This window comes from Diorhabda carinulata, chromosome 2, assembly GCF_026250575.1.
Source record: "Diorhabda carinulata isolate Delta chromosome 2, icDioCari1.1, whole genome shotgun sequence".
NCBI lineage: Eukaryota > Metazoa > Arthropoda > Insecta > Coleoptera > Chrysomelidae > Diorhabda > Diorhabda carinulata.
Window position 1 is genome coordinate 4533247 of NC_079461.1, and position 13110 is coordinate 4546356.

At 32.1% G+C, this 13110-nt stretch overlaps 4 protein-coding genes across 4 annotated transcripts in view; 1 reads left to right on the top strand and 3 right to left on the bottom strand.

Moving 5' to 3' along the window:
* On the bottom strand, nucleotides 1-8837 carry LOC130890854 (exonuclease mut-7 homolog). Its single transcript, XM_057795239.1, has 13 exons — nucleotides 8549-8837; nucleotides 8182-8424; nucleotides 7779-8131; nucleotides 6863-7065; nucleotides 6622-6803; nucleotides 6207-6565; nucleotides 4879-5074; nucleotides 4467-4610; nucleotides 4137-4411; nucleotides 2577-2819; nucleotides 1269-1397; nucleotides 357-546; nucleotides 1-297 (listed from the first exon to the last, which is right to left on the bottom strand). The coding sequence occupies exons 2-13, from the start codon at nucleotides 8414-8416 to the stop codon at nucleotides 104-106; spliced, it is 2703 nt and encodes a 900-aa protein (XP_057651222.1). The 5' UTR covers nucleotides 8417-8424; nucleotides 8549-8837; the 3' UTR covers nucleotides 1-103.
* The window catches only part of LOC130890863 (pyruvate dehydrogenase [acetyl-transferring]-phosphatase 1, mitochondrial), a 23868-nt gene continuing 19549 nt past the window's right edge, over nucleotides 8792-13110 (top strand). Inside the window, exon 1 of the mRNA XM_057795252.1 lies at nucleotides 8792-9193. Coding sequence (XP_057651235.1) covers nucleotides 8939-9193 — 255 coding nt within the window. The 5' untranslated portion in view covers nucleotides 8792-8938. The remainder of the gene's footprint in view (nucleotides 9194-13110) is intronic.
* LOC130890873 (uncharacterized) lies at nucleotides 9586-10763 on the bottom strand. Its single transcript, XM_057795267.1, has 2 exons — nucleotides 10508-10763; nucleotides 9586-10051 (listed from the first exon to the last, which is right to left on the bottom strand). The coding sequence occupies exons 1-2, from the start codon at nucleotides 10541-10543 to the stop codon at nucleotides 9644-9646; spliced, it is 444 nt and encodes a 147-aa protein (XP_057651250.1). The 5' UTR covers nucleotides 10544-10763; the 3' UTR covers nucleotides 9586-9643.
* LOC130890868 (uncharacterized) overlaps nucleotides 12110-13110 on the bottom strand; it is a 1197-nt gene continuing 196 nt past the window's right edge. The window contains exon 2 of the mRNA XM_057795259.1: nucleotides 12110-13066. Within this exon, the coding sequence (XP_057651242.1) occupies nucleotides 12173-13066 (894 nt within the window). The 3' untranslated portion in view covers nucleotides 12110-12172. The remainder of the gene's footprint in view (nucleotides 13067-13110) is intronic.

Genomic DNA, 13110 nt, shown 5'->3' on the forward strand with positions numbered 1-13110 from the left:
TTAAAGATTAACTGTTTATTGAATGAAGTCTATAATTCAAAACCATAATAAAAATATGCTGTTACCAACAAATAAAAATAAATATATTCAAAAAATTAGATTATTATTGCACAATTCCTTGCAGTCTTCCAGCTACAACCCTTTCGAAATGCGATCCATCCCAATACACTTTACCGCATTCTTCGCAAACGTAAAAGAAATCGTACTTCTCTAAAAGAGGTTTTGGAACTGTCTCTATTTGGATTTTGGCACCCAAACGAGTTCGACAAAGTCCAACGTCGATCTTTTCATCAGAATCTGAAAAAATTATACTGTTATACAGGGTCTGTCTCAAATTAAATATCAAAAAAACATACACAAATCCCATTTTCTGTTATATGAGACATTCGATGATTGAATAGAATCCTCACAGTAATCATCATCGCTAGAGAATCCTGTAGCTTCGTCTTCATATAAACAAGCAGGAGGAGGACAATTATTTACTACTCGGGCTAAAGTGTTCATGGTAGATTTCGATATTTTAACGAAGTTATTACCATTACAGTTCTGTTGATAAAAATCATTATTTTATTTAGCCACATGTTAATTTTTAAACAATAAATATTATAGTACAAAGCTTGCATTTTCTCCTAGATGCTCTGATATAAATTAAAAGAGACCAAATGTCACTGCATATTTAGAGGCCTTGATGAATAACCGACAAGGTTGATTATTTTAATAAATACTGTGCAAAAAATGGATTCAATTTGAAACACCATACAATAGTTTTGGAAAACTTTGGGAAACATTGTGACCCCGGAAAGACTACGGAACTCCAGAGAATTACACCTAGGATTATATGAAATAGAAGATGAAATGGCAGCATATTCAGAAACTTCTGGAAATAGGAGATTAATAAATCAGCTGTAAACACTGAGCATGCCCTGTGTCACAACAGGAAAAGGGGAAATATATTTCCTTTGGATCATAGTGGACATAACACTCTGAAATATATACAGACATACAAGATGTTTAGGAATCGTTTTTAAAATTATTAAATTATTAATAGATATTGTTCACTGTGGACCGAAAATTCTTAAGAGGGTCCAAGAATTGAAAAAGAAATGGGGCTATAATGAATAGAATAAAACTGGTTAACATTGGCGCAAAATGGATTATAGTAATCAGTCCCATTAAAGAAGGGCCCTTTTTTAAGTACATAAAAACATAACTCAATTTCCATTGTACTGCTAACTTAGTATTAAAGTTTGGTTTTAGAAATATCTTACCTGACACCTACTGAATATGTGATTTTTCGTAACAACTACTTTGTAATAATCGATTACTTCTTTAATTTGTTCTTCCACATTATCACTAATTATTCTCAAGCAATGTCCTTGTGGGACGTAGCCGTTCAACTGAAAAAACCAAAAATTAATTAACGTTCTCAATCGAAATTCTACCCCCATTTCAAGTGATACTCTCAGGTTTTACAAATTCGCACCAATAAAAATTTTAAAGCACGTTATTTTGACAAAACAGTCATTATGCTTGCGTGGCATACAAAATATTTATTCTCCATTTGTTAACATACATATCTTATGCTTAAATTAAGTTTTTTTGTATTTTTTTCATTGTTATTAGATGACAAAAAGAAACAAAGTTCCCTCTGTTACACATGCGCGTTAAAGCTCGTGTTCAAACTTTCGTATACAGACTTAACAGATGCTAGAGATGGACGTGGGTAGGTAACGGTCACATGTAAGACCATGGGGTAGGGTAGAGATGAAAATTTAAATAGCATTTTTACAACTATTATTATTTGTATTTATCTAACTACTTTTAATTATAATAATTCATTATTTCATAGTTCATAGTTATATTTTGGGCGGTCAAGAAGCCTTCATATAGACCCGTCATGCCCCGCTTGACGTTACCAAAGGCCGATGTCCTTTGAGAAGCCGATCACTTAAACCCTTTGATGTTATTAGTGTTTTAATTGCGCTCGTGTGAGTGCTGGGCACTCACAAATGTCGTTTCAACCTCCTCCATGTAGCAGCGGCACTCCAGATCGACCGTAATGACAATCGTGTGGAGACGGTGTCTTATATGGCATGGGCCGATTAAAAATCCGATTATTAGTCAGATTCGCGCCTGTTTAGTTCGAGCAGTTGTTTCATACGACACGAACAAGATCTATCCGAGCCCACCTTGCGAGTAGACCACGATAGCAACACTTTTGGCTAAACCAAAAATGGGTTCTCGACCCATCGGTGCGTTCGCCGATCCCTGTCTGACGAGTGTGTCCGCTTTTGTTGCTCTTATGACTAATTATTGTTAGGTTAACACAATTTGACACCATCTATCGATGACAACGCCGATCTAGCGGTAATAGAGTGAGGTAATTTAGCGCCCGTGAAATAAACCAAGCTAAACCAGCTACCCTCCGTTTCTCTTAACAAGCTAAAAAAATGTAGATAACTCAAGATATGATTGTGTATTGAAAACAACGTTGAATTGAAGTCAGCAAATAACCATTTTTGAACTGATTCAGTTTTATGAGGTTTGTATAATGTAATTCCGGACATAATACTCACCATTTTGTAAATTTCGTACCCTTTCGTCAAGATATATCTACGATCGTCGATGGCGTATTTAACGCATACCATGTGATCTTGATTATTCTCCAAAATGGCGGTATCGATGCCGCAGCTTCGTAACTTTTTACCGAGACCTTGAAGCATAGTATCACAGACGACTCTGACTTTTTCGGCGTGAACCGGTTCTTGATGCGGACTAGGCGATTGAACTACTTCTTCTTTTGGACTCGATACTGATTTCTAATATAAAAATATCAATAATGCCATATTTAAACGTTATAAAAATAAACTTCCGTATCTGCACGGTTTAGGATCGTAATAAAATTACGTTAGTTTGGCGTTTTCGAAGTTAATTTACCGTTAATTTGATTGAATTTATAGATTTAACGAAAATTTGTGGGGAAAGATTACAGTAAGAAAAATAATTTTTGTTCGCGTATTTATTTATTCGACTTTTTGGAGACAATCCTTTGATGTTTATGAGCAGACCGAGATACTACTTTCTGGTAAAGTTAGGTTAGGTATGCGATATGCAATTGGAAACATTCTCTTAATGTTTATGAGCAGACTGAGGAACGAATTTACTTTCCGGTTAAGTTAAGTTAGGTTAGGTTAAGTTTAGCTTCGATTCGATTAGATTAACGTTAGGTTCAGTTATTTTAACTGGCCAAAAACATTTTTTGTTGTATGAAATGCGATATGCAACTCAATAAATAGATTTTGCGATCTCAAAAACGCCAAAGAATGGGGTTTTTATTATGTTTCTGAGTCGGGCAGATAAGAAAGTGTTTCCTGTTTTTTTTTAATTGAAAAAAACGAAAAAAAAAACAGAATCAATTGTTGATTACACGATAAGGCATGCGCCTAGACACAAAGGTCACATGGATAAACCAAATATTATTTAAAAACCCAAACTACAATTAAGCCTATCTGCTTGTATGGTATCGAGCTTTGGGGTTGTGCAAATAAATCAAATAGAGCCATAATACAGAGAAGTCCGTCCAAAATACTTCTTATGATAGCTGAGGCACCATGTCCCAAACTTAACCCTATGTAAAGTGTTAAACATCAGTTTTGTCGAATATGTCATAAAAGAACGAAGCACGAAACATCTTGAAGGACTGACTAACCACGAAAACACGTTAATCCATCCACTCTTATAAAACACAAGATGGTAGAAGACTAAAAAGAAATCGTCCAACAGACCTACAAAATGTTTCGATTACTACTAAAGTAAAATAAAAAAAAGTCTATTTTTGATGATGAACTGGTTCCGATTAGTTTTAGTTTTTTGAGGTTATAAATATTGATAAACCTTTATGATTAAGAAATTATCGAAGCTTCTAGTATTCTGAAAATATTTCAAAGACAATTGGATTGTCAAACCAAAAAAGAACGCATTTTTTAAAAAATGTAAAAATTTTAAATAAAAAGTTAAAAATCCAGCTTTCTGCACAGTCCTTGGTTTCTGTTAATAAACAATATAAAACTTTCAGTGTATTACAACATAAAGAGTGAACGACTCAGTGTCACGTATAGATCATTAAATTTTCTCACCTTTTTATTCCCCATCCTTTTATTATGTTTTCTGGTAAGTTTCTCATTTGTCATTAGATTATAGCAAGTTTCCTCGAAGGGAAAATTAACTTTTTCGCAACATTTACGTATAACATCGTAGCATTGGATCAAACAATAAGCGTCTAGAGCGGCATACATTATCTGACTTTCACGTAATGGTCTTTTTTCCCAATTTGAAAATTGTTCTGATTTGTCCAATGGTAAACCGAGACAATGCTGGACTAGAGTGCTAAGGCTGGGACCTCCTTTTTGTACTTAAAGAAAAATTCAATACACTAAAGATAATTATTTAGATATTGGAATATTTACCTTCGAAAGGTAGTTTAACCTCTGGAAACTTTTCCAAATGTTTCCAGAGTGAACACAGGTCAAAAACACCTAATTGCTTTGTAGAAAAGCTAAGGTAAGGTAGTGCATTTCTTATCATATGAATATCACCAGTAAAACTAAAACCTAGAATTAAAAATGTATAAACTACAATTTATATGAGTAAAATTCAATCAAATATCTTTTCAATTATACATATATAACTACATTTTGATAACTAAATTAATGTCTTCAAGTTCAAAGTCTCTGAATTATGATATCTTGGAATTACTGAAATGCTCCATTGGTTCCCAAAATTCCAATTTAAAAGAAGCATAGTTGTTTTAATCAATTGGATAATAATTAAATGATAGGATTATTAGGATAAAATAATTGTTTAGAGACCTTTACTCACCTACTTTTAAAATATCACAATTGTTGAAAATGAACTGCCCGAGCTCTTGCCACAAATGCGGGCATTTGTTACCGATGTTGATAATATCTAATATGAACACATTTTTTCTTGTTGCTATTTGCATCAGAGCCAATTCGTTTAGTTGTCCACCGAAACTCGGTTTCCATTCACAGTCAATACCAATTATGTCCACATTCTGAAATTATTATTTAACCAAATAACAGTTCAAGATATATTTATGAGGATTAAAACCTGTATTGAGTTATAACATAATAAAATATGAAATAATCGTAGTAACTTCTATATTTGTGTATTTACAAGTTCTTAAACTACACTACTACTAAAATACATTCTAAAACATTTCCACACAATTGTCCTCTTTGTAGATTATTTTGGGGAGTCATCACACTGAATGGATCTTCTGGATTTTCTTAGGCTTGAAGTGTTTCTCCAGCAAGATTCCATCTGATTCTTCAGTCTTTTTTTCAGTTTGTTATTGATTTGGCATCTCGTGAGGCCACAGTAGGGTTCTGGTCCGAGGTATGGAGTCTTAGATCATTTTATGACAAAGCTGCCTGCTTCCTAATTTCCTGGTAGACACTAGAGTTACTTTATTTCAGTTAGCTAGTGCTTTTGGAGTTTGTTTTCACCTCACACTAGTTTGGACGTGAACTCAATAGCTTTCGGGACCTTCAAGATTGCTTGGTTACCTGAGAGAATGTATATGTGCTTTTAAGAGAGGTTTCTATCCAAAAAATTCGGAGCATATTTATTTATTGCTAGCACTCTACCTGAAAAATGGTGAGTGATATTCCTAGAGGTATGGAGAGCTTGCATTTTGGTTCAGCTCAGCTCCATATGTTAGCTTTAAACCGTCTGTGTACCAGCAAGATACATTTCGAGCTTGTGGAAGGTTTTTATTAACCTATGATTGATGGTCATTAATTACCACTTGGTGCAACATATTATGCATTTGATCCATTGGTTTGTCACGGCTTGTCTATTAGCTTTAGAATTTTTAGGTGACCTATCGGATTTATTAGTTTTATTTTGACTGTCTAAATTATCCCGTGGGCGTCGCTAAATTCCTCTTTCCTCACTCTAAGGTGAAGAGGAAGCAGGTTCAGTAGTGCCTCTAAGGCTATAGAAGGGCAAGTTTACATTACCCCCACAATACCTAGACCTAACCTTTGAATCTTGTTTGGTTTTTTCCTGAGCTGTTATTTGTTTTCAACCACCAACAAACAAGCGCTGCATATGTGCATAGATTTGATGACTGTTTGATATATCCAGAGTATCAATTTAATTTTATATAAAAATATTTTTACCTGCATTGCAGAATCTAAGAAATTTTCAAATGCCGATTGATCATCTATTAGACAGATGGCATTCCTTGGTAGTACCAATTTATGATATTCATTAACATCAATTGGTTGTTCTATAACATCGTCATCCCAACTTATATATTCCTGTTGGCAAACTTGCTGTTGTGCCCTGTTTCTATCCGGATTCTCATCAAACATTCTAACGTTATAGGGCCAATCTTTCTTATCTAAATTATAAAAGTGGGCCCATCTTAGGGCTTCTGAAAAATCTCCGTATTGAGCAATCTGATATACTAATTCTTTTCTTAATTCTAGATCATCTCCGACTGCTTCTTGTACCATTTCTTTCCAGCTTTCATCACCTATAAAACATTCAAGATACTACTAATGTTTAGAAATTCGACTTAGGTACACTTACCAAAAGTATTATCAATGAACCGTTTATGTAACAGAAAATTAAGAGCACCTTCATTTCTTCTTCTATTCAAATTTGGAGTTAAATCAGGCGCCAATTTAAACATCTTGATCAATCTGGCTATTAATTTTTTCCACGGTTTTGCATGCATCTTGTCATATTTTAAATCAGAAATACCCAAATTACTAAAAAATAAAAAAAGTAGTTTTGGACGTTTCTTAAGGAAACTAATTATTATACACACTTAACATACTCTCCCAATGCATCTCTCACAGATGGATTGCCCAATATGCTGTCCATCCAGACAACCAGTTCTGCCTGGTGCTTTGGGTTATTTTTCAAAAATTCATCAACTCCAAAAAGTTTATCTTGTAATACCAATGGTATCAAAAACTCGTGGATGGAAAAGTGATTCTGTAGATTCAGTAAAGTTGCATACTGGCAAGCCTAATAACATATGTAATAATAAATTTATAGGATGCAAATAAAAACAGAGAGATGTGGAAAAACAACAGCTGAAAATAGAAAAGAGTATGTTGGTTTATTTTATCCCACATTTTTTTTTAAATTGTGGAATAACTTACTACATTTATAAAGTGGTACATTAAAGCTTATAGTATATCGATAAATGAAAAGAAATATAACCCTTTAATGTGGTGACTCAAAACCTAATTGTTTGAATATTTCCTAAACAGTTTAATTTTTTTAATTATTGAGTCAATATTTTGGCATTAGATTATAAGATAACTAATATCATGCTTAACGCCCCTTATTTGCCCAAAACTCTACCTATGAACTATAAATATAAGATCATAACAAGTATACTGTAGTGTTATGCTGTTCTGGTTTGTAGAATGGAAGAAAAAGGGGATGAATTTGTGAAAGACACAACTCTCTATAAGTGATTAGCAGAGACAATAAGGCCCCAAAACATTCACAAATTTGTATAAAGTCTCTCAACCCTAATGATTATATACAGTAGAATGAAATTTTGTAGACCTCACTCAACACAGGTACTGTAGCCCTCACCATGAATTGATTTTCTGCATCTATTGCAGAAGAAAGTGCTTGGTGATCCTAAATGAATATAGTGCCAGAATAAACATTTATGTATTATTAAAAACTAGTAGTAGGCACTAACATATTATTTCAATTCTTACCTCTTTGAACTGCTTTTTATCAATCAGACACCTAATTATACCGAGAAATAATTCTTCCTCTTGTCTCATTTCAAACACGTCAATAATAATTTTGATCAAAATTTGGGTATTCTGCCTTAGAGATACTTTAAATGCATCAATTTTAATTTGAGGAACCAAAAGGTGTATAATATTAGCCCTATTCATTGTACTCCAAATTTTGAACTCCTCAATAATAAACATTGGCAAAGATTTGTTTTTGGCATTATGAAATTCCTGGCAATTACAAATTAATCTTAAAACTTCTATGTAGGGGTTCTCCAAGCTGCTAAAATATTTTTGTAGCCTACTTACAACTGGAGGACTTTTCTTTACTAAAACAGTCAACATCAAATAGGAAGGTTATAGTTTATATTGTACTTACACATGTTCCACATGTTTTTTAATTCTGCAAAAAATGCTACCCCTTTTTCATCGAGGTCTAGGGAAAAACTAATATCTGAGCAGCAGTTATTGTCGTGATAGGATATGTTAGCGTTAGAAACACTAGGGGTGTTAGACGCAGAATACCTCATGTTTTGACGGCGATCACTTCCTCTAGAAATTCGAGAATTTAAATATCTACCTCTACCCCTTACTCGCCCTGGTTGGTAAGACATTGTTGTACCTTAAATTTTAAGTCAGGTCCATTAAAACTTCCTTATTAGGATGCATTGTGCAATATTTTACAGAAATTTTAGACAGAATTTGACATGTCAACCAAAAGAATCATTAAACTTGAATTTACTTACTTTTAGAAGTCCTTTGTACTTTTATTTAGAATCACACTTGGAGCATTACTTTCAAAATTCACTTATTTAAAACGTAAACTTTTCACCACTACGTTTTTTGTTATTATTGAAATTACTTCTTAAATTATAGTATAAATGTCATATCCACACGTCAAAATTCTTCTCTTTTTCTTGAATTTTTCATCAGTTTTACCAATTTAGATTAATGTAACTTCATAACTTATCTGGTTGCGGCTTAATATTGTAAATGACATATAAATGACATACATGACATTAAAATTAACTCTTTAACCTGTAAAATCTACAAAACTTATACAAGTGGGTAAGAATTGAATCAAGGATGCAATTGATCGTGTGTAGTTAAATTAATATTCCTAATTGAACACGAAAATGGTTGTGAGTTGTAGAACAAGTCGGCTGTTGAGAACTACAAAGACTGTTACTGTAACACCAAGTTTGTTTTTTTCGTCGTTCAAACCTTTCTACCAAAATAGCTCAAATTTTTTGAAAAGAAACGCACTTGGCATAAGTTCTAATCAACACAAACCTTTAGTAGATGTTTGTTGTGGCTGTAGATATTTTGCTGTGGATTATTTTCAGTCAAATGATAATAGAACAACTTTTAGCAAATTAACACCACAAGAGGTAAGTAATTAAAATTATTAAAATAATGTAACGAAGTAAATTTTTCAAATATTTATAAATTTAATTTTAAAGAAATAAAAAATTAGTGGTGTAATCATTCATGAACAATATAAATGTCAAGTAGAAACCAAACATCCAGGTTATCCAAATCTTATTAAGAACTTACTTTCACATAAAATGTTGTTTTAATAAAGTCGTATTGATTATTATCTATTTATTTTTTTTTTGTTGTAAAAATACACTTTTACTATTGAATGATCTAATTTTCGTGAATCTATTTTATATACTTAATATTTAATAATATTCCATCAATTACCATTTTACAGTTTTTATTTAACCACAGATCTCGATATTTCTTGTTAATTTTGGTGGAAAATAATATAGAACTATAATATCTATTAACTTATATATTCTTTAAATTTACATTTTGATTTTAAAAGAGCTTATTTTCTAAACGGAACATCCAGCATCTGATGCATATGTAAGTATTTCAGAAATAGTTTCATTCAAGGAACTTACACCATCTGAAAGAGAATCAACATAGTCACTTAAGTCTGAATCATATTCTTCTGCAAGTCCACTAAGAAACTCTAAAACCAATGCTACAGCTGCAATAGCTGTTGTTCTGAATAGCTCAAGTATAGTAAGATAAGGCGTAAGATAAGTGCAAAGGGTTCCAATCATTACTGTTGCCACTGCACTTGATGCTGCACTCAATATTGAGCTTACAATGGAGTCAACAGACCTGGTTTTTGCAGCAGAATCCAAATCTCTTTGTAATTGTATCAATCGGTCAATAGCAACATCTGTGCTTCGTTTTTGTATGGCATTACCACTTACACATTGGACTGCAAATACCTGTAAATATAAATGAATAAAAAATTTATATTACTATAAATTAATGATGAAACTTCATAAATATCAAAATAAAGTTAATATCTGATACCATATTGATAATTTATAAAGGGCGCATGGAGGTTTTAACATGCTATTGGTTTGGTGACACTTCCTATGAAAGATCCACTTATCATAATTTATGAAAAGCATCACTTAGATTTAGAGAGGAAGTATTGAAATACAGTGCATAATAACTAATCAGGATGAATATGTCTGCTAACTAACTGGTTGGGAAGGACAAAAGAGACACAAGAAGCAATTTTTCCAGATACAGAAGTTCAACTAGCAATTTGCAGATTAAACAACTTTGTAATCTTCATAATATATCATTCCAAATGTTTAAATTTCAAATTACTTTTAATATGATGCAATAAAAATTTAAACAAGGAAATTACATACAAAAATCAGAATACTCACAGCCAAAAGTACTATGAAACTTAATTTGAACATCATTTTTGAACCCAAAAAATTTCTACCTCATTAATAAATAATATGGTGTTGATAGTGTTACTATGTGAATGGTTTAATGTGATCTTGCAAGCTTTTTTGAAAATGAAAGGATTACAACATGTGATGATATCTGCGTCACTTAGAAAATAACTTGCTTTACTGTATTTTTATAGACTTAAGCTTTAATCTAATTTCTACGAAGTTGAAATTAACTTATCAATCACATTGTGCAAATATGAATGTGCTAACCATTGTTTTTGACGTACAAAGGTATTTGAGAAATTTTATATTTATTTTTTAAGTATTGGAGGCGAATTAAAAGTTTAGATTTATTTATTCTACTGAATCTCAATTAAGTAATAGTTACTTTCATTTGTAACTTCTGTAAAAACTCTTATCATTCACTCAAAACATTTGCATATTTTTTTTTTAATTTAAAGTCAACAAATAGTGCCCGACATGTTGACATAATTTATTTTTATCTGTGCAGATGGATATTTATTAAGTTCTAGTGACAAATGTATAATTCATGAAATCTGGCGAATAAAAGGCATGAGGTAGCAATTCAATCTTTAATTCATTAATTTTGGCCATTGTAATTACGGATGTGTGAGCTGATGAAAAAATACTTTCTTCATAGCCAAATTCGGCCGTTTTTGCTTGATTTCTTCGCTCAAACATTGCAATAAGTTCGCATAATATTCGCCGTTGATAGTTTTTCCTTTTCAAGTTAGTCAATGAAAATTATTCCACGGGCATTCCAAAAAACCAACGCCATGACCTTGCCTGCATATGGAGCGGTCTTTGCTTTCTTTGGAACGGGCTCTCCCTTTTCAATCCATTGTTTTGATTCTTTTTTTGTTTCGGGTGTAAAGTGAAGTACCCACGTTTCATACTTGGATATAAAACAGCGCAAAAATATGTCTTTATTTATGTGAAACATTGCCAAACACTCGATTGAAATATCTTAACGACTCTGTTTTTCAAGCAACTACCGCCATTTCTAGGTACTTCTGGGACCATCCTCGTATTATACATAATGGAATGCTACTCAAATGAGACCCCCTGAACGTTGTTTTATTTTTTGTTAGCTCTTTTTTTTATTCTGATTATTTTAAAAACTACAGTAGTACAATTTTTGAAATAAAAATATGAAATACAAAAAAAGTGAGGTTATAACAAAATGTAATCAAATAATCTTCATTATTTTTTTAATGAATACCGGTAAGATGTAGGAGTGTAAGGTGCCCAATTCGAACATTTATTATGTTTTTTTTGTATTTATTTGATAAGCTGTAGGCTAACATACTAAGTTTTTTTACATTTCAATTTTTTCCTTATGTAAGTAACATGATGTTTGACAGTATGCAGTTTAATTAGAAATGTTTGATTGTTTTTAATAAGAATTTTCAATAAATAATTACAATTTTATCGAGTTCAAGGGTACCTTTTTGTTAAAAAATCGATTGAAAAATTCATTTTTGTTATCTTTAGAATATACAGGTTGTCAACGTAAAAGTTACATATACATCAACAGATTTTTTTGTGAACATAAATAAAACTCCATCGTATAATTTAGTGCAATTCTTTAATATACAAATAATGTGACATAGATGCTCCTTTCATATTATATTAAGAGCACGAACATTCTTCAGAATCCCATGTTCCGTAACCGATGAAATATAAAATCTTTTCTATAAACGTTAAACTTTTAACAATCAATTCTAAACCGAAAGATCCTGCATTAACAATGATCCTCACAATAGCAATTACAGGAGATAGCAATATCGAAACAATTTCCCCTAAAGTATCTAATGACACTATAGACTCTAATACACCTACAACCGATTCTATAATTGTTAATCCGAAATTGATTAAAGCAGATATTGAAGATGAAAATATTGATATAATACTTGTTACAGCAGATCCTATATTACTAATCAACGTTTCTAGATTTACTAGTGAGGATACAATTGATGTTATAGTACCCCATACAGTTCCTATAATGTTTACTATAGCAGTTGTTGGAGAAGCTAATATTGATGTAATACTCGATAGGATTCCGACTACCGAAGTTCCCACAGCGCCCAATAAAGTCACTATAGCTGTTAATATGATAGATACTGGAGATGCAATTATCGATATAACACTCCATATGATCCCTATTAGTAAAGACGCTACAGTACCAAGTAATGACAATAAAGCAGTTAATACAAGATTTAGTATAGCAGTTATCGAAGATACAACTTCCAATACAATATTCCATAGGGCCTCTACTACTGTCCCACTAATCAGTGACCCTACAAGGTTTATTATTACTGTTACTGGATATACAGCTATCGATATAACGCTCCATAAAGTTCCAGTTATTAAACTTCCGACGCCACCAAATAAAGAAGTTACAGTGGTTAATCCAAGATTGACAACTGCAGTTATCGAAGATAATAATACCGAAGTATCATCTTCTTCTTCTTCGTCGTCTCGTTTTTGAATTCTGGAATTTGCTGATGCTACAGCAATTAAAACCTAAAAAAAACATTGGACTCGATAATTTAGAAGATTCGATTAAT

Bases quoted from the DNA above. Each gene is read 5' to 3' on its own strand.
- LOC130890854 (XM_057795239.1), bottom strand. From the start codon at position 8,416: ATGTCTTACCAACCAGGGCGAGTAAGGGGTAGAGGTAGATATTTAAAT. The intron at 6,804-6,862 runs GTGTGTATAATA...TTTATTTTTTAG, and splicing joins GCATTGGGAGAGTATGTTAA to TAATTTGGGTATTTCTGATT. The intron at 4,611-4,878 runs GTGAGTAAAGGT...TTTTAATTCTAG, and splicing joins TTGTGATATTTTAAAAGTAG to GTTTTAGTTTTACTGGTGAT.
- LOC130890873 (XM_057795267.1), bottom strand. From the start codon at position 10,543: ATGATGTTCAAATTAAGTTTCATAGTACTTTTGGCT. The intron at 10,052-10,507 runs GTGAGTATTCTG...TTATATTTACAG, and splicing joins GTTTCATAGTACTTTTGGCT to GTATTTGCAGTCCAATGTGT.